Here is a 19,966-nt window from a genome sequence, read left to right on the forward strand (position 1 = left end):
TTTTGAGGTCTTAGCCATGTTCCACACAACTGAGACTGGCAAATACACGACCCTTAGATAAGTACGTGGAAGATGGGGAAGGAACTAGCTTTGCTGCCCGTCACTGATGGGCTAGGAACGGCATTATTGCATTCAGTCCTCACAACAGCTCTGGAAGATGGGTAACAGTATCTGTTTTACAGAAACAGAAACTGAGGCTCAGAGAGGCTCATTTGTTCACTGTTCTGTAGTGAGAACACAGCAGAACAGGGATCACAACCCACGTCTGTCTGATGCCAGAGCTCATGTTCTTTCAGCTCTGCCCTGCTGCCCCTTGGCTGAGTTTGTTAATCCCAAATGAACCCGAATGCTTGAACTGTAAGTTTTTCTCAAGCTTGATCAAGCATCAGTTTCTCACAATCCCAGAATCCAAAGCAAAGGGAGCTGTAATCGATTTTTAAATATAATTTGCACACACACAAAAAGTCACAGCAGTTTATACAGAGTTCATGGGCTAAAGTCCTTTCTCCAAACAAGGGCCTTGTAAATTACAAAGAAAAGACAAAGATCCAGGAAAACAGCAATTATCTTGATTAACTAATTGAAATGGAAATACGTTAAATAATTCAATTTTCCCCCCATTGCCCAATGGAGATCTCTTATTCGTTATTTAGCCAATACAGGGGTTTCTTTGTCTGAGCAAGTCAGTACACTCAATTAGTTCCCAAGGTCACGCCCTCAAGTCCCAAACTGAATGCTTACACATCACTGCAGCCATTACTCTGAACCAGCCCTGAAACTGGAAACCATTTCCTACACCTCTACCAGAAAGCATCCTGTTCCTCCCTCCCTGTCTTCCTTGATGAAATATACAGCCATATTTGATGTTTTATGAAGAATTCCAAAGTATCCACTTGATAGCTATACTCAGGAGTAGAAGATAAAAGACCTAAAAGAAAAAAGTGAAATTCACTTTTTTTTTGAGATCCTACTGTGTGCCAGGCTTTTTCCCATTTAATCTTCACAGCAACCTCAGATGGTAGGAATTATCAATTCCATTTTTTACAGATGAACAAACTGAGGCACAGAGAGATTAGGTAACTAGTCTAAAATCACACAGTGAGCGCATAGCAGAGCCAAAACACAAGCCCATGTTCTTTTAATTACACTAACTGGGTTCACCTAAATTCTTTGCAACTTAACTATATGGTAGGGATTTAAATAGCACCTTTTTCATAGGGCTAGTCTAAGGTTCAAAATTTCAATGAGATAAAACATGGAAAACTCAGTGTCTGACTCAACATAAGTACTCAATTGATAGCTGTTGCTGTTGTTATTATTATTTCAAGCAGTATTAATATTAGTATTTCAAGCAATATTAGTGGCAGTACAAGTAATTGCAGAGATGGTGTTTGGGCATGGAAGGTACCCAAGGCCTCGGAGCAGCTGTGAGTCACCTAATCAAAGGAGCAGACAAAAGTTGTAATTGAAGTAGGTAGAAATTAGAGGGCAGACCAGAAGAGCAGAATCAAGTGTCAAGTCTGAGGGATCAAGGTATGAACTAGAAAAGGGGTTAGATCCTTGAGAATATCAAAAATGGGCTGGAAAAAGACATGCAGAGTGGGTCAAAGGTTGTGAACATAGCAAGGATACCAGATGCCTATTTTCACTGGATGTTTGCCATGTGATTCAGGGGCAGACTGGCTTCCAGACCCAAGTCTCAGCCAGACAGAAATAACACCTGATCTACTCCATTTCAGGGCCATTATGGGGATCAAAAAACTAAATAAATACTGAAAGTGAAAATACTTTGCAAACTATGATGCTCCCAAGAAGTAACGGTCTGATATTATTATCATTATGGTAATTCTCAGCACAGATTTGGACAGATTTTGCCAATGCACATTGCTCCAGTGAATTTCCCACTTTTAGCTCCATGAGGCAGCTTAATGGATTCCAAACCCAAATGCTCTAATATTCTTTTTTAAAAAATCAGCCCAGGCTTCCCTGTTACATGGGCTATTACTGAAACAAGTTTCAAGTTGGCTTTATCGATCCTCTCAACAGATTAATACATCTAACATAAACACCACACACTTTAGAACAGCTTGACTTAAGAGTTTATAATTCTGGGGAATCAAGGTTACTTTTCTTCCCTCAGCCCACAGGTCTGCTGGTAGGAAACCTCAAAGGGGTCTGTAATGCCTTCTTCATCTCCAGCGTGTGGCATCATTAATTTCAGGCTTGGGCTCCTGGGCAGATGACATTTGGTGACTAAGAAAATGGCCTGATGAGCTGAGGCGGGTTCCAAAATTGTCTTGCTGGTTAGGCATGAGTAAGTTTCATAGGGGCAGGTGGCTCTGGCATCCCATGGTGCCCTGTGACAGCCCCTGTCATCCTTATGCTCGAGCTAACTACTCTGAGATCCTAACTAATGTGTCTCTGTACAAGCTTGGGGCTTGCCACCTAGTAGATGCTCAGTAACTATTTTATGAATGAAATTCACATTCAGGAGAGAAGGGGGACAATGAAGGGAAGAAAAAAATATGCTGTAGCGAGAAAAATACTAGGTTTACATCACAGCTCCAGCACTATCAGTGCTCCCAGCGGGAAATTGAATTCAGTTCAAATGGTTCCAATGAAGAGACTTGGCTTCCAGTTTCTGCTGGAGGATGTAAGAGCTAGAAAGAGCATTGTTCCCAACCGTACAATGAAAATAAGCCAAACAAATGGCAAATTCATGAGTTTTCCTTGGACTCCTTCTCTGAAGTCACAGGGCAACCAAGTGGCCAAATCCAAGGAGAGACAGAGTGTCACATTGCAGACAAGATGTGAGCACCAGCTTACCTGGTAGATGCAACCAGTCCCTGGGAGGAAAAGTTCAGCTTGGTGAATCTATAAAGGCTCAGTGTGTACTGGCAAGAGAGTATGAAGCCCTTGGAGACTGCAGAAATCGGGAGAGTCCACATCCTCCGGAACTTTTCTCCACAAAGCCCACTCGGTACTCACAGAAAAGACTAGGGAAAGATGTAAGGAAATATCCCTTGTGGTAGACCTGGGGGAGGGGTACAGCAGGTGCTGAGGGAGGGGCACAAATTTCTGCCTGCTCCACCCAGACCCCTCTCGCCTGATCCCCCACATGGAATAAAAGGCTCAATCTGTGGAGAGGTGGACAACACACACTATTCTACTTAGGTACTGGTGGAAAACCATTGCAGCTGAATGAAGGAACAAAAAAATTTCTAACTACTGCTGGAAGAAGAGCAGGAATATATAATGGGCCCAGACGGACAGCCTGAAAGGGGCAGGAGCGTTGAAGAGGCCACACTCCTGAGACTCAGGGACACATGCAAATATAAGATGGAGGCTTAATCAGAACAAAAGAGAATTCTCTCAAGCTCACCAGCCACCACCGCTAGCTAAAAAGCTAAACATAACAATGAAAAGCAGACTACTACTGGGAAAGAGATGCAAAAGCCTAAAAAGAGACCCTTTCTAAGGCCCAGCATAAAGAGGGGACCTGAAACTGAGAATAGAATAGACACATTGAAAGAAAACCCTCTGGCAAACCAGTTTCACATCCTAAACTCAAGGTATTGCTGGAGGAATGTAACGCCTGTGATGCACGAAGGTTAGGCAGAGATGTAGCACATTTCAGAGCAGCCCAAATCCTAAGTAAATTAACTTAAACTCTCTCACTAAAGTTTGAGCAGAAGGAGACTCATACTCATACCCCAGATCTATTACCTCAGTGTCTACTGTGTTACACGAGATGTCACACTTTCAGCTGAACATACAAAAAGGCAAGAAAAAGCAATATACTCCCAGTAGACAAAGTAATCATCAAAACCACACTCAGATACGACACAGATGTTGAAACTGTCCTTCAAGAATTTAAAATAACCAAAAATTATGTTAAAGGTGCTAATGGAAAAGGTGAACAGCATGCAAGATCAGGTGGATAATTTCAGCAGAGAAATGAAAACTAAAAGAGAGAATTGACTGGAAATGCTAGAAATGAAAAACACAGTTACAGAAGTGAAGACTGCCTTTGATGGGCTTATCAGTAAACTTGACACAGCTGAGGAAAGTAGATAGGTCAATAGAAATTATCCAAACTGAAACACAAAGAGAAAAAAAGAATGAAAAAAAATACAGAAAAGGGCACCAAGAACTGGGGAACATCAACTGCTCTAATATACATGTAATTGGAATTCCAGAAGAAGAGAGAAAGAACAAGGCAGAAGAACCATTTGAGGAACTAATGGTCGAGAATTATCTGTATGTAATGATAGACATCAAACCACAGACACAAAATCTCAGAAAACACCAAGCAGAATAAACACACACACACACTATACACACATAGATCTATGCATATCATATGCAAACTGCTGAGTACAAAAGAAAAAGAGAAAATCTTGAAAGCAGCCCCCCAAAAGGCATTTTTTACAGAGGAGCAAAGAAAAGAATCACAGCAGACTTCTCATCAGAAACCATACAAACTAGAAAACAGAAATGCTGAAAGGAAAAAAGAAATCTGTCAACCTAGAATTCTATATCCAGCAAAAATACCTTTCCAATGAAGAACTGTTATTAGAGGTATAGGCAGGGATAAGGGAACCAAGAAAGGACAGTGAGGCATCCAGGCACTAAAACCAGTGAACAACTATTACCAACTCTCGGGATGAAGGGCAAGGCAGGGAAGGCATACGATATTGTTACTTACTAAAGCCCAATGGGAGCTGTAACCATGAAGGAGAAGGCATCTGGTAGAAGCTGCAATTGTGGGTGGATGCACCCACTGTTAGAAATATGGCACCAAAGGACATGGAGAGTAGGGAAACCTCCTCCTTTTGACCTCCAGTCTCTTGCCATTTCCTGCCATTGACTGAACCCAACCAGAAGCAAGCCATCAAGGGGCCCCAGGGATGCAGTCTGCAGGGGTCAGCCCCCTCTGAGCACAGAGAAGGGCAGAGAATGGATCTGAGGAGTGAACAGAGAATAAACAGCACTGACATTGACTGGCTCTGTGACATTGTACACATAAGTGGCAGAGCCAGGGTTCAATGTCAGATCTACCTGAATCCTAAGTACTTACCACCAGAGGCATGGCCTCAAATATAACATCAGTGAGAGCTACGACCTGAAGTGATAGGGTGGACCAGATCTTAGAAATCCTGAAGACTGCAGTTCATTCTTGGGACTTAATTCTATGGGAAATGGGCAGGAAGGACAAGTTTTTATTGCAGAAGCCAACAAGTAGCCTGGTTCTGCTGCAGTTTTGGAGCAGCTGCAAATGGTTTAGTGATGCCAGTCTCTTACGGTGACCTGGGGTCAAGGGAACCGTTGGTGTGCATGGGCTGTGAACTCTAATTATTCACAGAGGTTACAGTGGCCATTTCCTCCATTTCCTCTTGTTGGTGATGGTGTTGTTTGAAACAATCATAGATGAAAGTCGTAAAAATCAAATCTTTATTTTCAACTAAAAAGTCCCTGATCAGCAAAAGTTTAGTATCAGAGAGGCAATGTGGCATTTTCCTCACCAGCCACGCATAGTAAAATGGCTCGAGATGTGAAGTATTGAGTGTGAAGAAGAAAGCTTTGCAGTGTATGTGAAGATACCCTTTAGTGGTCCTCTTCTGAGAGCCAAGTTCACAGCCACTCTATGAATCTTTTATGTGTGTTCTTTCCTCGTGCTCCAAAGATCCTTTGGGAAAATGAGTGAAGAAAAGTCAGTGAAAGGCAATAGTAAAAAGCCAATCACCTGGCTGTCTCCATCATACCCCCAGATGGGGCTCAGCATCACTGCAAAGTCAGCTGTAATGGTAGCAAAGCAAAGCATCTTGAAGAGAAAACTGTCAGTCTTCTTGACCCCAACTTGAGATTTCCAAACCCAATTTTTTCTTTAACATAGTTGAACAGAAAGGTTTTGATCTGAAATGGCACCATCTTTATGGGAAGCTTGATGAAAGAACACAGACTTTAAGGTCAGACAGACCTGACAGAATCTATATTCCTCTGTTAGCTGTGTGAACTTACTCAAGTTACTTATCCTTTCCGAGCCTCAGCTTCACCAATTGTGAAATGATGATAATAATGCCCACTTTCAAAAATGGTTGTGAGGGCTTCCCTGGTGGTGCAGTGGTTGAGAGTCCGCCTGCCGATGCAGGGGACACGGGTTCGTGCCCCGGTCCGGGAAGATCCCACATGCCACGGGGTGGCTGGGCCCGTGAGCCATGGCCGCTGAGCCTGCGCGTCCAGAGCCTGTGCTCCGCAACGGGAGAGGCCACAACAGTGAGAGGCCCGCGCACCACAAAAAAAAAAAAAAAAAAAAAAAAAATGGTTGTGAGCACAGTGCTCAGTACCTAAAATGTACTCTATGAATATTAATGAATTTCCCTTCCTCATATGGAAAGTGAGAGGTAATAGGGATGGAGTTCTTAGTTATTCTCATCCCAGGTCTTGAAAACACAACAATAATATCTACTATTTATTTATTTATTCATTTATTCATTCATTCATCCAAGAATTATGTATTGAGTACCTTTTATATGCTGGGTCCTGCTTTAGGCACTAAGAATACAAACAAGCTCCCTGTCCTCATGGAGCTTATATTCTAGCGGGAAAAGAGAGACAACAGTCAAGTAAACAAATAAACAAGATGATAAGTGAAAACAGTAAAATAAGATAATGTGGTAAAGATGGGAGGACCCATCAGAAAGGGTGATCAGGGAAGGCCTTGCTGGAATAATAACTTTTGAACTAAAACATGAGTAATAAAAGGAACTAGCCCTACCAAGATTGGAGGGAAGAGCATTCCCAGCAAAGGGAACAGTCAGTGTGAGCACCCCAAGCCTGGTTTGAACTCAGTGTGTTTGGAGAACAGAAGCAAATGTAATGGAACAGAGGAAGTAGGAAGGAATAGGGTTCAAGGTGAAATCAGAAAGAGGCAGGAAAGAGCAGATCATTCAACCAACACTCATTCACATTATTGAGCATCTACTATATGCTGGGCACTCTCCTAAATTCTGGGGATACACCAGTGACTGAACAAAGTCCCTTCCTTCAGGGAGTTGATAGTCTGGTGAGGGCAGTCTCATGGGGTCCTTGCAGGCCCTGGAAGGAATTTGCATTTAAATATGTTACCGTGTTTGATCTTCAAGTATCTCTCTGAGACAGGTATTATTACCCTCGTTTTATAGAGGAGAAAACAGAAGCACACGAGGTTATGTTATATAACCTACCTGAAATAGCATCATTTGTGGTAGGAGTTGGATGGTTAGCAGAAAAACAGAACTGAGTGCCCACCCTCTAGGGTTGCATTGCTAGCAATTTTTTGGATTTAAAGCCTAGACCACCTGGCTCCAAGGACCTTCCCACACCAACATGTTCCTTCTGTTCCTCTCCAACAGAAAGGAAGAAAATTAGCCAGTAATTTAAGTAAAGCTGCAACAGACGTATCTAAGCCATTGTCCAGAAGTTTTCCCTCATGGGGCCAGGGTTTGAGGCAGCCACATGTAATCCAGGGAGTGCAGACAGAGACCTGTCCCCAACACCCTGTTGGGGAGCACCAACATCCTTTCCCTTAGCAGCTCTGTAGCAGGAAGAGACAGGGCCCCACCAGGGGGGCCACAGGGCAGAGGTCAAGGTCCAGAGGATGGGCAGCTCCAGCTCCTCCCCGCAGAGGCAGAAGCAGCAGCGTTCTGATGGCATAATCACAGGTATTGATCAGGCGGCAGAGAGATCCAGTGGCATTTCTCAAGCTCCAGGAAGTGCTGAAATGAATGAATAAGGGACAAGAAAATTCTATAAATTGGCTGTTCTGTTGGATGTTCATTTAATTAAGACATTGAGTCCTTCTAATGGAAAATGTGAGGAATGGAAATTACTGTTTTTGGCCATCTCATATAAAATAAAAGCAGATCTTGAAAGCATGGGGCCTTTTCATTGTGTCGCCTTCAGGCTCAATTTAATTATGTATTACAGGCCACCTTCAATAATAATTACGATTGTCTGCCTTTATGTAAAGCCTCTTTCTATCTCGGAGACTAAAACTCTGGGGAGATGCCTACGGAGATTGCTAAAGTATCGTTTAGTGAAGGTGGTTGTTTCCCTATTTGTGCATTCAGCAGATGTTTATCAGGGACCTACTGTGTGTCAAGCCTCTGTCAGGTCCTGCAGGGGGTAGCATGTGAATGAATGACAGTCTGTCTTCTCCCACAGAGCAGGAAAGAGGCCTCACACGTCCAGTCATGCATTCGTTTATTCGTTCAGCCAACACTCCCTGCCCGTCTTCTCTCTACCAGTCCCCATGCTGGGGAAGCTGAGGTGAACTAACGACCAGACCTCCAGGGTGGTGGAATCGAGATCCCCAGTCTAGCCGTCTGACTCCACGACCCTGTCCTGACTCAGGCACTCCGAGGCCAAAGTAAGAGACAGGTTGTGCGTCAGCTCTTATAATGCAGGGGACACATTCTGTGATAGAGCTGTGCCAGAGTATAACTGGGAGAAGAAGAGCTGGGGAAACCAGGGAGGGCTTTATGAGGTGGCATTTGAGCAAGGCCTTGATAGAAGTAGTATCGAGCCGACATCTGAGCCCTAATTAATAATCTATTCAGTCTTATTTGTAAGACTCCAAAACTCCATTTTAAGTATCTTGCATGGTATAATAAATCTTTTTTATCCAGTTAGGTCAGGAAATTAGATTAATAAAGAGTGTGTACATGGATCACAGGTGTTCAAAGAACCAGACTAGAACAGCATACTCATCCCATGAAAGTGTTGGACTGAAATGGATCTTCCAGTTGATGTCAAAGATGACTTGGGATCTGACAGCACTCAGCTTACTCACAGACCACAGATACAGTTAAGGTGACCAGGGCAGAGCCAGTTTTGGAGGGGCGGGGGTCTTGATTTTTGGCTCAGAAATTTGGGATGCCCTAGTAATATTTTACTGAAAAGGCCTAGAGGTTGATATTGGCAGATGTCCTATAAATGAGATGCTTCTATAAATGCCAGTAATTTTAAAAGTCCTCTTCCCCAAGGTGGCCATGCTTATGAGGCATTACTTGGGTTGTCACTCTTCTGATTATGAAAATAATCCATGTTAATTATAAAAAAATCTTGGGAGTATAAAATGCATATAAATAAGCAACTAAAATCACCTGTAATTCTACCTCCCAGAGATAGCCACTGTAAACATTTTTGTGAAATTCCTTCCTGTTCAAATTTCCAGCAGCCATGACGGGTTAAAAAGGACACCAGCCTCTCCCAGAGTTAAAGGGAGCAGAGCTGTGAGCTTCTCCAGGTGAGAGAGGCCTCAGGACAGACATTCCAGATCTTTACCCCAAGACGCTCCCTCCTTCCTGCAGCAGTCTCTCAGAGTCACTCCCTCACCTGGCTCTGAGGGGCACTCTGTACCTTTCTTTCCCTCCAGTCCAGGTCAAGTCACACCACCACCCTCCGTTAAGCCAGACTGACCTTTCCTTACAACAACCTGATTCAGTACAAAGGAAGAAAAATGAGAAATCATGACAGGAAACAGGTTTCCAAACCCTTTAACTGCCTCTAAGAGAACCCAAAGGACTAATACAGCTCCACAGCCTTGCCCCACCGAGCTCAGGCCTGACGTATGTGGTCGAGACCCCTGCTTTTCTCGCCATCTTGGAAAGGGCTTCCATTCCCCTTCCTCAGGCCTCAGCACCAAAGATTCAACTCTCCTAGAGCCCCTTGGCCCTTCCCCCAGAGTCGGTCTCAGGTCAAGGACTTGAGCAATTCATTCCAAAGACCTTCACCAACACCTCCTCTGTGGCAGACCGCACCAGGGACTATTACCATTTGGTGTAAAGCGTGCCGTGATCAGTACCAGCCACAGGGACAGAAAGAGTTGGCAGATGGCAGAATCCATGCAGCATTCAAATCTGACCTTGAACAGAAAATTGCTCAGCAAAGGCCTGCCTAGTCTCACCTACCAAGTCTCGCCTGAAACCATAGAAGCTGTGGGACCCCAGCGTCCCATCAGGAAGCCAGGCCCAGCTGAAGGCATCACAAGAAGAGCAAGGATGGAATTGAACTTTCAGGCCTTTCATTTCACCATGATTAAAACCCTCAGGGGCCAAGAGGACAGCTTTACCCCAGTATTAAAAGCCAAGCAGGAAAAAAAGTCCAGTGGGAGACCCAGAGTACATGAGGGAGACGTATACAGCTGAACCCACGCTATAAGCTCGAGCCTGAGTAGAAGTCAGAAATACCGACATCTGGGCGAAGAACTTTTTCCCCATTCGCACGCAAGGGCAAAAAAGGCTCTTTAAAACCTACCTTTTTACACTTCAGCCTCCCGTAATTATGAAATGTCAGTAGCCCGCTCCCCGCTATCTCCCAATTACTCTGCAGCAGGTAAGAGAGCACACGTGATGGATACTTGCAAATAGACAGTACGGAAATGCTCCCTGAAGACGGAGAATCAGGTGGCGGCTTGGAAGCAGACAGAGCTGAGTTTGAATTTCGACTCTACCACACTTAGCTGTGTGACCTTGAGCAGGTGACCTCACTTTTCTGAGCCTCCTCCAAAAAGGAGCTAATATGTACCTTTTAGACTAGTTGTGAAGATTAAATGAAAGAGTGTATGAACATTGTGTGACTAGCACCATACCTGAACAATATGAACGCCATAGTGTAGGTGGTGAATAATTTTAGGTATTTCTTTTAGTCTCATCAGGAGAATGGGAAAGAGAATGAAGATTCAATTAGGATGCTTCAGAAAGACCACACCAGAGTGAAGCTGTGAGTTTTGAGCGCCACAGATACATAGCTGCTTGGTGCCAGATGTGAAGAAACCTAGATGTGAAGGGGTTGCTAGAGCCCATCTGTGTAGCCTGCTTATGTGGCAGCAGAATCCTGGTTGGAATTCAAAGTCCCCTTTTCCCAGGATCTGTAGCTTCCTGGATTAGGGTTAGGGTTATCTCCAGTGCTGTTCAGAAGAAACCTACAGTTCCTGGGGGCGGGGAGGGGGGTGCGGGCAGTGGTTGAGCCAGTATTCAAGCAAGCAGTTTGACTGCTCGCCTCTGGGAGTCACCCAGCTCTAAGACTCTGGGTCTCATATGGGCACCATCATCTCACCCTTCATGGGTGACATAGTGACAGGGCACTTCCACATCTTGCTCACAGGAATCCTGGGTGGTGGGTAGGGCAGGGGTTATCATCTCCACTCTACGGAATTAGGAAAGGAAGATTCAGAGAGGTAAGTTGTTTGCCTACAGTTGAATATCAGCGGGTGGAGTGGTGTCCAAGGAGATGCAGGAGACGTGGAAATGTATCTGACCAGAAAGAAAAGCAGAACATGCAAAACCATGGCACAAGGTAGAACTTGCCAAGTTCCAGCAATGGCACAATTATATTTCTGTTACTCAGAGCCACCCCTTGGATTTCAGGTACGACAGCTTTGGGCGCCTGACCAATGTGACCTTCCCTACTGGCCAGGTGAGCAGTTTCCGAAGTGATACAGACAGCTCAGTGCATGTCCGGGTAGAGACATCCAGCAAGGATGATGTCACCATAACCACCAACCTGTCTGCCTCAGGTGCCTTCTATACACTGCTGCAAGGTAAGCCAGGTGGGGGGTTGGGGTCTTGGAGACCATGGGGTGGGGAGACCCCTTTGAAAGAGGATGACACAAGAAACAAGCTGCTACTGCAGCTGCCCAAGAACAGAAAAGCATAACAACTGGTTTCTCTCTGTATTGCCACCTAATTTGCAAAACACACCAGCCTGAGCCCTGTAAATTCTCTCCCTCAAGCTTCAGAGTAATATTTCATTGTCTCATTCCATTATCAGCAGAACAAAGGGTAGAGAATCCATTAGCTGCTAATCCAGGTGACCTCGCTATTCTGCCATTCTAATGGCTCCCGGATTAAAGACTGACTCTCACTCTGGTGCAGATGAGGACAAAGGACAAGAATAATTACACCTAATTATGAAAGGGATTTGGGCGTGGAGAAGGCCTCCCTGAATCTCAGGTGAGAGCGCTTTGTTACTCTCCTAGGATTCTACAGAGAAGAGCCCCTTCTCTGTGTCCATCAAATAATCCCTGATATAAGTTGATCTTTTAGCTTCAGATAAATCACGAGGATGAAACCTCGCTGTGAACTGTCTGCCTCAGTTGTTCTCATGGTCCCTGGTGACCCAGAATGGAGCTTGCAGCTTTGTTGGACTTAGTAAGCGTGAGAAAAAAAGAAGCCATCACTAGGGAAAGCCTTGCTTGATGTTTTTCCCCAGCCTCCAGATAGCTTTTCATACTCCCAAAAGCTTTGACACAAAGTAGTAAAAACAGCCTTGGCCTGGGATTCAGAGTCCCAAATTCTAGTCCTAACTCTGCCACCCCATCACCATGGCCCTCAAGTTTCTACTCTGGGAAAAGAAAGCAAGTTGAAGCCACATTGAATGGTGCAGGGCAGTGCAAAGAGCAGCAGTTCTAGGGCAGACACACTGGGGCCCCTGTGCCTGCTGTACCAGCTCCAACCTGTGTGAATTGGGTGGAGTCACTCTTCTCCGATCCTCAGTTTCTGGGTCTGGGAAATGGGGCTAAATTACAATTCCTGCTTCCTAGGTTTGCTCAGACAATTTCTTTCTTTTATTTTTTTTACTCTTTCAATTTCCAATTTTTTTTGAATTTTATTTTATTTTTTTATACAACAGGTTCTTATTAGTTATCCACTTTATACATATTAGTGTAGACATGTCAATCCCAATCTCCCAATTCATCACACCACCACCCCTACCCCCCCGCCACTTTCCCCCCTTGGTATCCATACGTTTGTTCTCTACATCTGTGTCTCGTTTCTGCCCTGCAAACTCGTTCATCTGTACCATTTTTTTTATGTTCCACATATGTGTTAATATACGATATTTGTTTTTCTCTTTCTGACTTATTTCACTCTGTATGACAGTCTCTAGATCCATCCACGTCTCAACAAATGATCCAATTTCGTTCCTTTTTATGGCTGAGTAATATTCCATTGAACATATGTACCACATCTTCTTTATCCATTCGTCTGTCGATGGGCATTGAGGTTGCTCCCATGACCTGGCTATTGTAAATAGTGCTGCAACGAACATTGCAGTGCATGTGTCTTTTTGAATTATGTTTCTCTCTGGATATATGCCCAGTACTGGGATTGCTGGGTCATATGGTAATTCTATTTTTAGTTTTTTAAGGAACTTCCATACTGTTCTCCATAGTGGCTGTATCAATTTAGATTCCCACCAACAGTGCAAGAGGGTTCTCTTTTGTCCACACCCTCTCCAGCATTTGTTGTTCGTAGATTTTCCGATGATGCCCATTCTAACTGGTGTGAGGTGGTATCTCATTGTAGTTTAGATTTGCATTTCTCTAATAATTAGTGATGTTGAGCAGATTTTCATGTGCTTCTTGGCCATCTGTATGTCTTCCTTGGAGAAATGTCTATTTAGGTCTTCTGCCCATTTTTGGATTGGGTTGTTTATTTTTTTAATATTGAGCTGCATGAGCTGTTTATATGTTTTGGAGATTAATCCTTTGTCCGTTGATTCACTTGCAAATAATTTCTCTCATTCTGAGGGTTGTCCTTTCGTCTTGTTTATAGTTTCCTTTGCTATGCAAAAGCTTTTAAGTTTCATTAGGTCACCTTTGTTTATTTTTGTTTTTATTTCCATTACTCTAGGAGGCAGATCAAAAAAGATCTTGCTGTGATTTATGTTAAAGAATGTTCTTCCTTTTTTTTCCTCTAAGAGTTTTATAGTGTCCAGTCTTACATTTAGGTCTCTAATCCATTTTGAGTTTACTTTTGTGTATGGTGTTAGGGAGTGTCCTAATTTCATTCTTTTACATGTAGCTGTCCAGTTTTCTCAGCACCAGTTATTGAGGAGACTGTCTTTTCTCCATTATATATCCTTGCCTCCTTTGTCATAGATTAGTTGACCATATAGGTGCATGGGTTTATCTCTGGGCTTTCTATCCTGTTCCATTGACCTATAATTCTGTTATTGTGCCAGTACCATATTGTCTTGATGACTGTAGCTTTGTAGTATAGTCAGAAGTCAGGGATCCTGATTCCTCCGGCTCCAGTTTTTTCCCTCAAGACCGCTTTGGCTATTTGGGGTCTTTTGTGTCTGCACACAAATTTTAAGATTTTTTGTTCTAGTTCTATAAAAAATGCCATTGGTAATTTGATAGGAATTGCATTGAATCTGTAGATTGCTTTGGGTAGTGTAGTCATTTTCACAATATTGATTCTTCCAATCCAAGAACATGGTATATCTCTCCATCTGTTTGTATCATCTTTAATTTCTTTCATCAGTGTCTTATCGTTTTCTGCATACAGGTCTTTTGTCTCCCTAGGTAGGTTTATTCCTAGGTATTTTATTATTTTTGTTGCAATGGTAAATGGGAGTGTTTCTTTCATTTCTCTTTCAGATTTTTCATCATTAGTATATAGGAATGCAAGAGATGTCTGTGCATTAATTTTGTATCCTGCAGCTTTACCAAATTCACTGATTAGCTCTAGTAGTTTTCTGGTGGCATCTTTAGGATTCTCTATGTATAGTATCATGTCATCTGCAAACAGTGACAGTTTTACGTCTTCTCTTCCAATTTGTATTCCTTTTATTTCTTTTTCTTCTCTGATTGCTGTGGCTAGGACTTCCAAAACTATGTTGAATAATAGTGGTGAGAGTGGACATCCTTGTCTTGTTCCTGATCTTAGAGGAAATGCTTTCAGCTTTTCACCATTGAGAATGATGTTTGCTGTGGGTTTGTCGTATATGGCCTTTATTATGTTGAGGTAGTTTCCCTCTATGCCCACTTCCTGGAGAGTTTTTATCATAAATGGGTGTTGAATTTTGTCGAAAGCTTTTTCTGCATCTACTGAGAGGATCATATGGTTTTACTTCTTCAATTTGTTAACATGGTGTATCACATTGATTGATTTGCGTATATTGAAGAATCCTTGCATCCCTGCGATAAATCCCACTTGATCATGGTGTATGATCCTTTTAATGTGCTGTTGGATTCTGTTTGCTAGTATTTTGTTGGGGATTTTTGCATCTATATTCATGAGTGATATTGGTCTGTAATTTTCTTTTTTTGTAGTATCTCTGTCTGGTTTGGTATCAGGTTGATGGTGGCCTCGTAGAATGAGTTTGGGAGTGATCCTTCCTCTGCAGTTTTTTGGAAGAGTTTGAGAAGGATGGGTAACTCTTCTCTAAATGTTTGATAGAATTCACCTGTGAAGCCATCTGGTCCTGGACTTTTGTTTGTTGGAAGATTTTTAATCACAGTTTCAATTTCATTACTTGTGATTGGTCTGTTCATATTTTCTATTTCTTCCTGGTCCAGTCTTGGAAGGTTATACCTTTCTAAGAATTTCTCCATTTCTTCCAGGTTGTCCATTTTATTGGCATAGAGTTGCTTGTAGTAGTCTCTTAGGATGCTTTGTATTTCTGCGGTGTCTGCTGTAACTTCCCCTTTTTCATTTCTAATGTTATTGATTTGAGTCCTCTCCCTGTTTTTCTTGATGAGTCTGGCTAATGGTTAATCAATTTTGTTTATCTTCTCAAAGAATCAGCTTTTAGTTTTATTGATCTTTGCTATTATTTTCTTTGTTTCTATTTCATTTATTTCTGCTGTGATCTTAATGATTTCTTTCCTTCTACTAATTTTGGGTTTTGTTTGTTCTTCTTTCTCTAGTTCCTTTAGGTGTAAGGTTAGATTGTTTATTTGAGATGTTTGTTGTTTCTTGAGGTAGGATTTATTGCTATAAACTTCCCTCTTAGAACTGCTTTTGCCTCATCACATAGGTTTTTGATTGTCGTGTTTTCATTTTCATTTGTCTCTAGGTATTTTTTGATTTCCTCTTTGATTTCTTCAGTGATCTCTTGGTTATTTAGTAACGTATTGTTTAGCCTCCATGTGCTTTTGTTTTTTATGTTTTTTTCCCTTTAATTGATTTCTAATCTCATAGTGTTGTGGTCAGAGAAGATGCTTGATATGATTTCAATTTTCTTAAATTTACCAAGGCTTGATTTGTGACCCAACTTGTGATCTATCCTGGAGAATGTTCCATGCACACTTGAGAAGAAAGTGTAATCTGCTGTTTTTGGATGGAATGTCCTATAAATATCAATTATATCTATCTGGTCTATTGCATCATTTAAAGCTTGTGTTTCCTTATTAATTTTCTGTTTGGATGATCTGTCCATTGGTGTAAGTGAGGTGTTAAAGTCCCCCAGTATTATTGTGTTACTGTCGATTTCCTCTTTTAGAGCTGTTTAGCGGTTGCCTTATGTATTGAGATGCTGCTATGTTGGGTGCATATATATTTATAATTGTTATATCTTCTTCTTGGATTGATCCCTTGATCATTATGTAGTGTCCTTCCTTGTCTCTTGTAACATTCTTTATTTTAAAGTCTATTTTATCTGATATGAGTATATTTACTCCAGCTTTCTTTTGATTTCCATTTGCATGGAATATCTTTTTCCATCCCCTCACTTTGAGTCTGTATGTGTCCCTAGGTCTGAAGTGGGTCTCTTGTAGACAGCATATTTATGGGTCTTGTTTTTGTATCCATTCAGCGAGCTTGTGTCTTTTGGTTGGAGCATTTAATCCATTCACGTTTAAGGTAATTATCGATATGTATGTTCCTATTACCGTTTTCTTAATTGTTTTGGGTTTGTTTTTGTAGGTCCTTTTCTTCTCTTGTGTTTCCCACTTAGAGAAGTTCCTTCAGCATTTGTCGTAGAGCTGGTTTGGTGGTGCTGAATTCTTTTAGTTTTTGCTTGTCTGTAAAACTTTTGATTTCTCCGTCAAATCTGAATGAGATCCTTGCCGGGTAGAGTAATCTTGGTTGTAGGTTTTTGCCTTTCATCACTTTAAATATGTCACGCCACTCCCTTCTGGCTTGTAGAGTTTCCGCTGAGAAATCAGCTGTTAACCTTTTGGGAGTTCCCTTGTATGTTATTTGTCATTTTTCCCTTGCTGCTGTCAATAATTTTTCTTTGTCCTTAATTTTTGCCAATTTGATTACTGTGTGACTCAGTGTGTTTCTCCTTGGGTTTATCCTGTATGGGACTCTCTGCGCTTCCTGGACTTGGGCATCTATTTCCTTTCCCATGTCAGGGATGTTTTCGACTGTAGTCTCTTCAAATATTGTCTCGGGTCCTTTCTCTCTTTTCCTTCTGGGACCCCTATAATGCGAATGTTGTTGCGTTTAATGTTGTCCCAGAGGTCTCTTAGGCTGTCTTCATTTCTTTTCATTCTTTTATCTTTATTCTGTTCCGCAGCAGTTCATTCCACCATTCTCTCTTCCAGGTCACTTATCCATTTTTCTGCCTCAGTTATTCTGCTATTGATTCCTTGTAGTGTATTTTTCATTTCAGTTATTGTATTGTTCATCTCTGTTTGTTTGTTCTTTAATTCTTCTAGGTCTTTGTTAAACATTCCTTGCATCTTCTCGATCTTTGCCTCCATTCTTTTTCTGAGGTCCTGGATCATCTTCACTATCATTATTCTGAATTCTTTTTCTGGAAGGTTGCCTATCTCCACTTCATTTAGTTGTTTTTCTGGGGTTTTATCTTGTTCCTTCATCTGGTACATAGCCCTTTGCCTTTTCATCTTGTCTATCTTTCTGTGAATGTGGTTTTTATTCCACAGGCTGCAGGATTGTAGTTTTTGCTTCTGCTGTCTGCCCTCTGGTGGATGAGGCTGTCTAAGAGGCTTGTGCAAGTTTCCTGATGGGAGGGACTGGTGGTGGGTAGAGCTGGGTGTTGCTCTGGTGGGCAGAGCTCAGTAAAACTTTAATCTCTTGACTGCTTAGGGGTGGGGCTGGGTTCCCTCCCTGTTGGTTGTTTGGCCTGAGGCAAGCGAACACTGGAGCCTACCTGGGTTCTTTGGTGGGACCAGTGGCGGACTCTGGGAGGACTCACACCAGGGAGTACTTCCCAGAACTTCTGCTGCCAGTGTCCTTGTCCTCACGGTGAGACACAGCCACCCACCGCCTCTGCAGGAGACCCTCCAACACTAGCAGGTAGGTCTGGTTCAGTCTCCTGTGGGGTCACTGCTCCTTCCCCTGGGTCCCGATGCACACACTACTTTGTGTGTGCCCTCCAAGAGTGGAGTCTCTCTTTCCACCAGTCCTGTCAAAGTCCTGCAATCAAATTCCGCTAGCCTTCAAAGTCTGATTCTCTAGGAATTCCTCCTCCCGTTGCTGGACCCCCAGGTTGGGAAGCCTGATGTGGGGCTCAGAACCTTCACTCCAGTGGGTGGCCTTCTGTGGCATAATTATTCTCCAGTTTGTGAGTCACCCCCAGCAGTTATGGGATTTGATTTTATTGTGATTGCATCCCTCCTACTGTCTCATTGCAGCATCTCCTTTGTCTTTGGATGTGGGATCTTTTTTGGTGAGTTCCAGTGTCTTCCTGTCGATGATTGTTCAGCAGTTAGTTGTGATTCCAGTGTTCTCGCAAGAGGGAGTGAGCACACGTCCTTCTACTCCACCATCTTGAACCAGTCTCCTCTCAGACAGTTTCTTTAGACAATATACATAGAGTGACCAGCGTGGGCCAGGCACATAGTATTGCTTAGAAAGTACTTGTTGGATTAATTAATTAACAGGCATTTTGATTTACCGTAAGAAAATAACCGTATATTTTCACAACCATTTTTCTTCCCAAATGTGGTCCTGTGCCTTTACCAAAGCTCAAAGGACAATAGCAGTTCTCAGTCAAAGAAAGGGAAATCAAGCCCTGGAATTCCTTCCCCACCAAGCACCTTTAGCGATGGGTTGGGACAGACCCTAGGTGTTTATGCTCTGGCTGGGTTATTGGCAAGAAAAGGTACCAGTTCCAAAGCAGCCAGGGTTCTGCCTGACCAGGAACAGCAGTGCAGTTGATGACATGCAGACGTCGCATCCTTCAAGCCTGTTTTCTCCCCTGTGGTTAAGAACTGTCTCCTCCGCTCCATACTAAGCCGGCCTTCAGCGTTTTTCTCAAAAGTTAATGCAGGCCTTCCAATATTTAGACAACTTTTTAAATTCAGAAGTGCCACATCTCCTCAGTTTTAAAATGTACCATCGATTTAATAACAACTTTTCAGGTGGGGGGGTGGGGAGAGACACTGCTCAAAATCCATACAAGGACTTAAGACACATTCCAATTTCAGAAACACTACAACGTGAAAAGGAAAAGTACATCTCAGTATCCAGGAAACGTGGTACCTCTTTTTCTTCTTTGGGACCTGTGCCAAGCTCTCCTTTCGTACCAGGCTCAGATCCTCAGTTTTGCAGCCACCTCAGTAGCGTCTTCGTTAAAAGCTCTTTTGGTTTCATCTTACGTGTGAACTATGGGAAGAAATAAGAAGTAGCTACTAATGAACAACAGCCTTGGGAAGTCACAGCTCACATTAAACGGGGATCGTTTGAGATGGGCCTCGACAGATGCTGTTCCATCCAAAGTCACCATTAATGGACATATGTAGATTCAGCAAGGAGCAGCTTTAAAAGATAATTTGACACTGGCTTTTTCACTGTTCAAAGGAAGTAAAATACAGATTGTCAGTGAATAATGCATAGCAAGTTTGAGGCAGATTTTAGAATTCTGCATGCGTGAGAGAGAAAGGGAGAAAGATGGGGGCAAGGGGGTGGGAGAGAGAGAGGCTGATCTGATGCCATCCTAGCAGGGAAGATTCAGTGAGGGTTACCTACAAAAACCACATCCTTATTGCTTGACGTAGCCTAGTATATATCTAGTTCCATCCAGCAAATATTTACTGAGCACATGCAATAATAATAATGGTAGCTAATATTTTGAGCACTTAGTATGAAGTATAATTTTAGCGTTTTACATTCATCATCCTTTTTAATCCTCACAACAACCTTCTGAGATATTATTAATATCTCCATTTTCCAGATGAAGATAATAGGCATTGAGAGGTTAAGTAGCTTATCCAAAGTCA

General features: G+C 42.6%; 1 protein-coding gene across 1 annotated transcript in view; it reads left to right on the forward strand.

Moving 5' to 3' along the window:
* The window catches only part of TENM4 (teneurin transmembrane protein 4), a 740,944-nt gene that overhangs the window by 698,527 nt on the left and 22,451 nt on the right, over positions 1 to 19,966 (forward strand). The window contains exon 28 of the mRNA XM_029207627.1: positions 11,412 to 11,584. Within this exon, the coding sequence (XP_029063460.1) occupies positions 11,412 to 11,584 (173 nt within the window). The remainder of the gene's footprint in view (positions 1 to 11,411; positions 11,585 to 19,966) is intronic.

The sequence above is a fragment of the Monodon monoceros genome, unplaced genomic scaffold (genome assembly GCF_005190385.1).
Source record: "Monodon monoceros isolate NGI ecotype Baffin Bay Population unplaced genomic scaffold, NGI_Narwhal_1 Super_Scaffold_7, whole genome shotgun sequence".
Classification (NCBI taxonomy): domain Eukaryota; kingdom Metazoa; phylum Chordata; class Mammalia; order Artiodactyla; family Monodontidae; genus Monodon; species Monodon monoceros.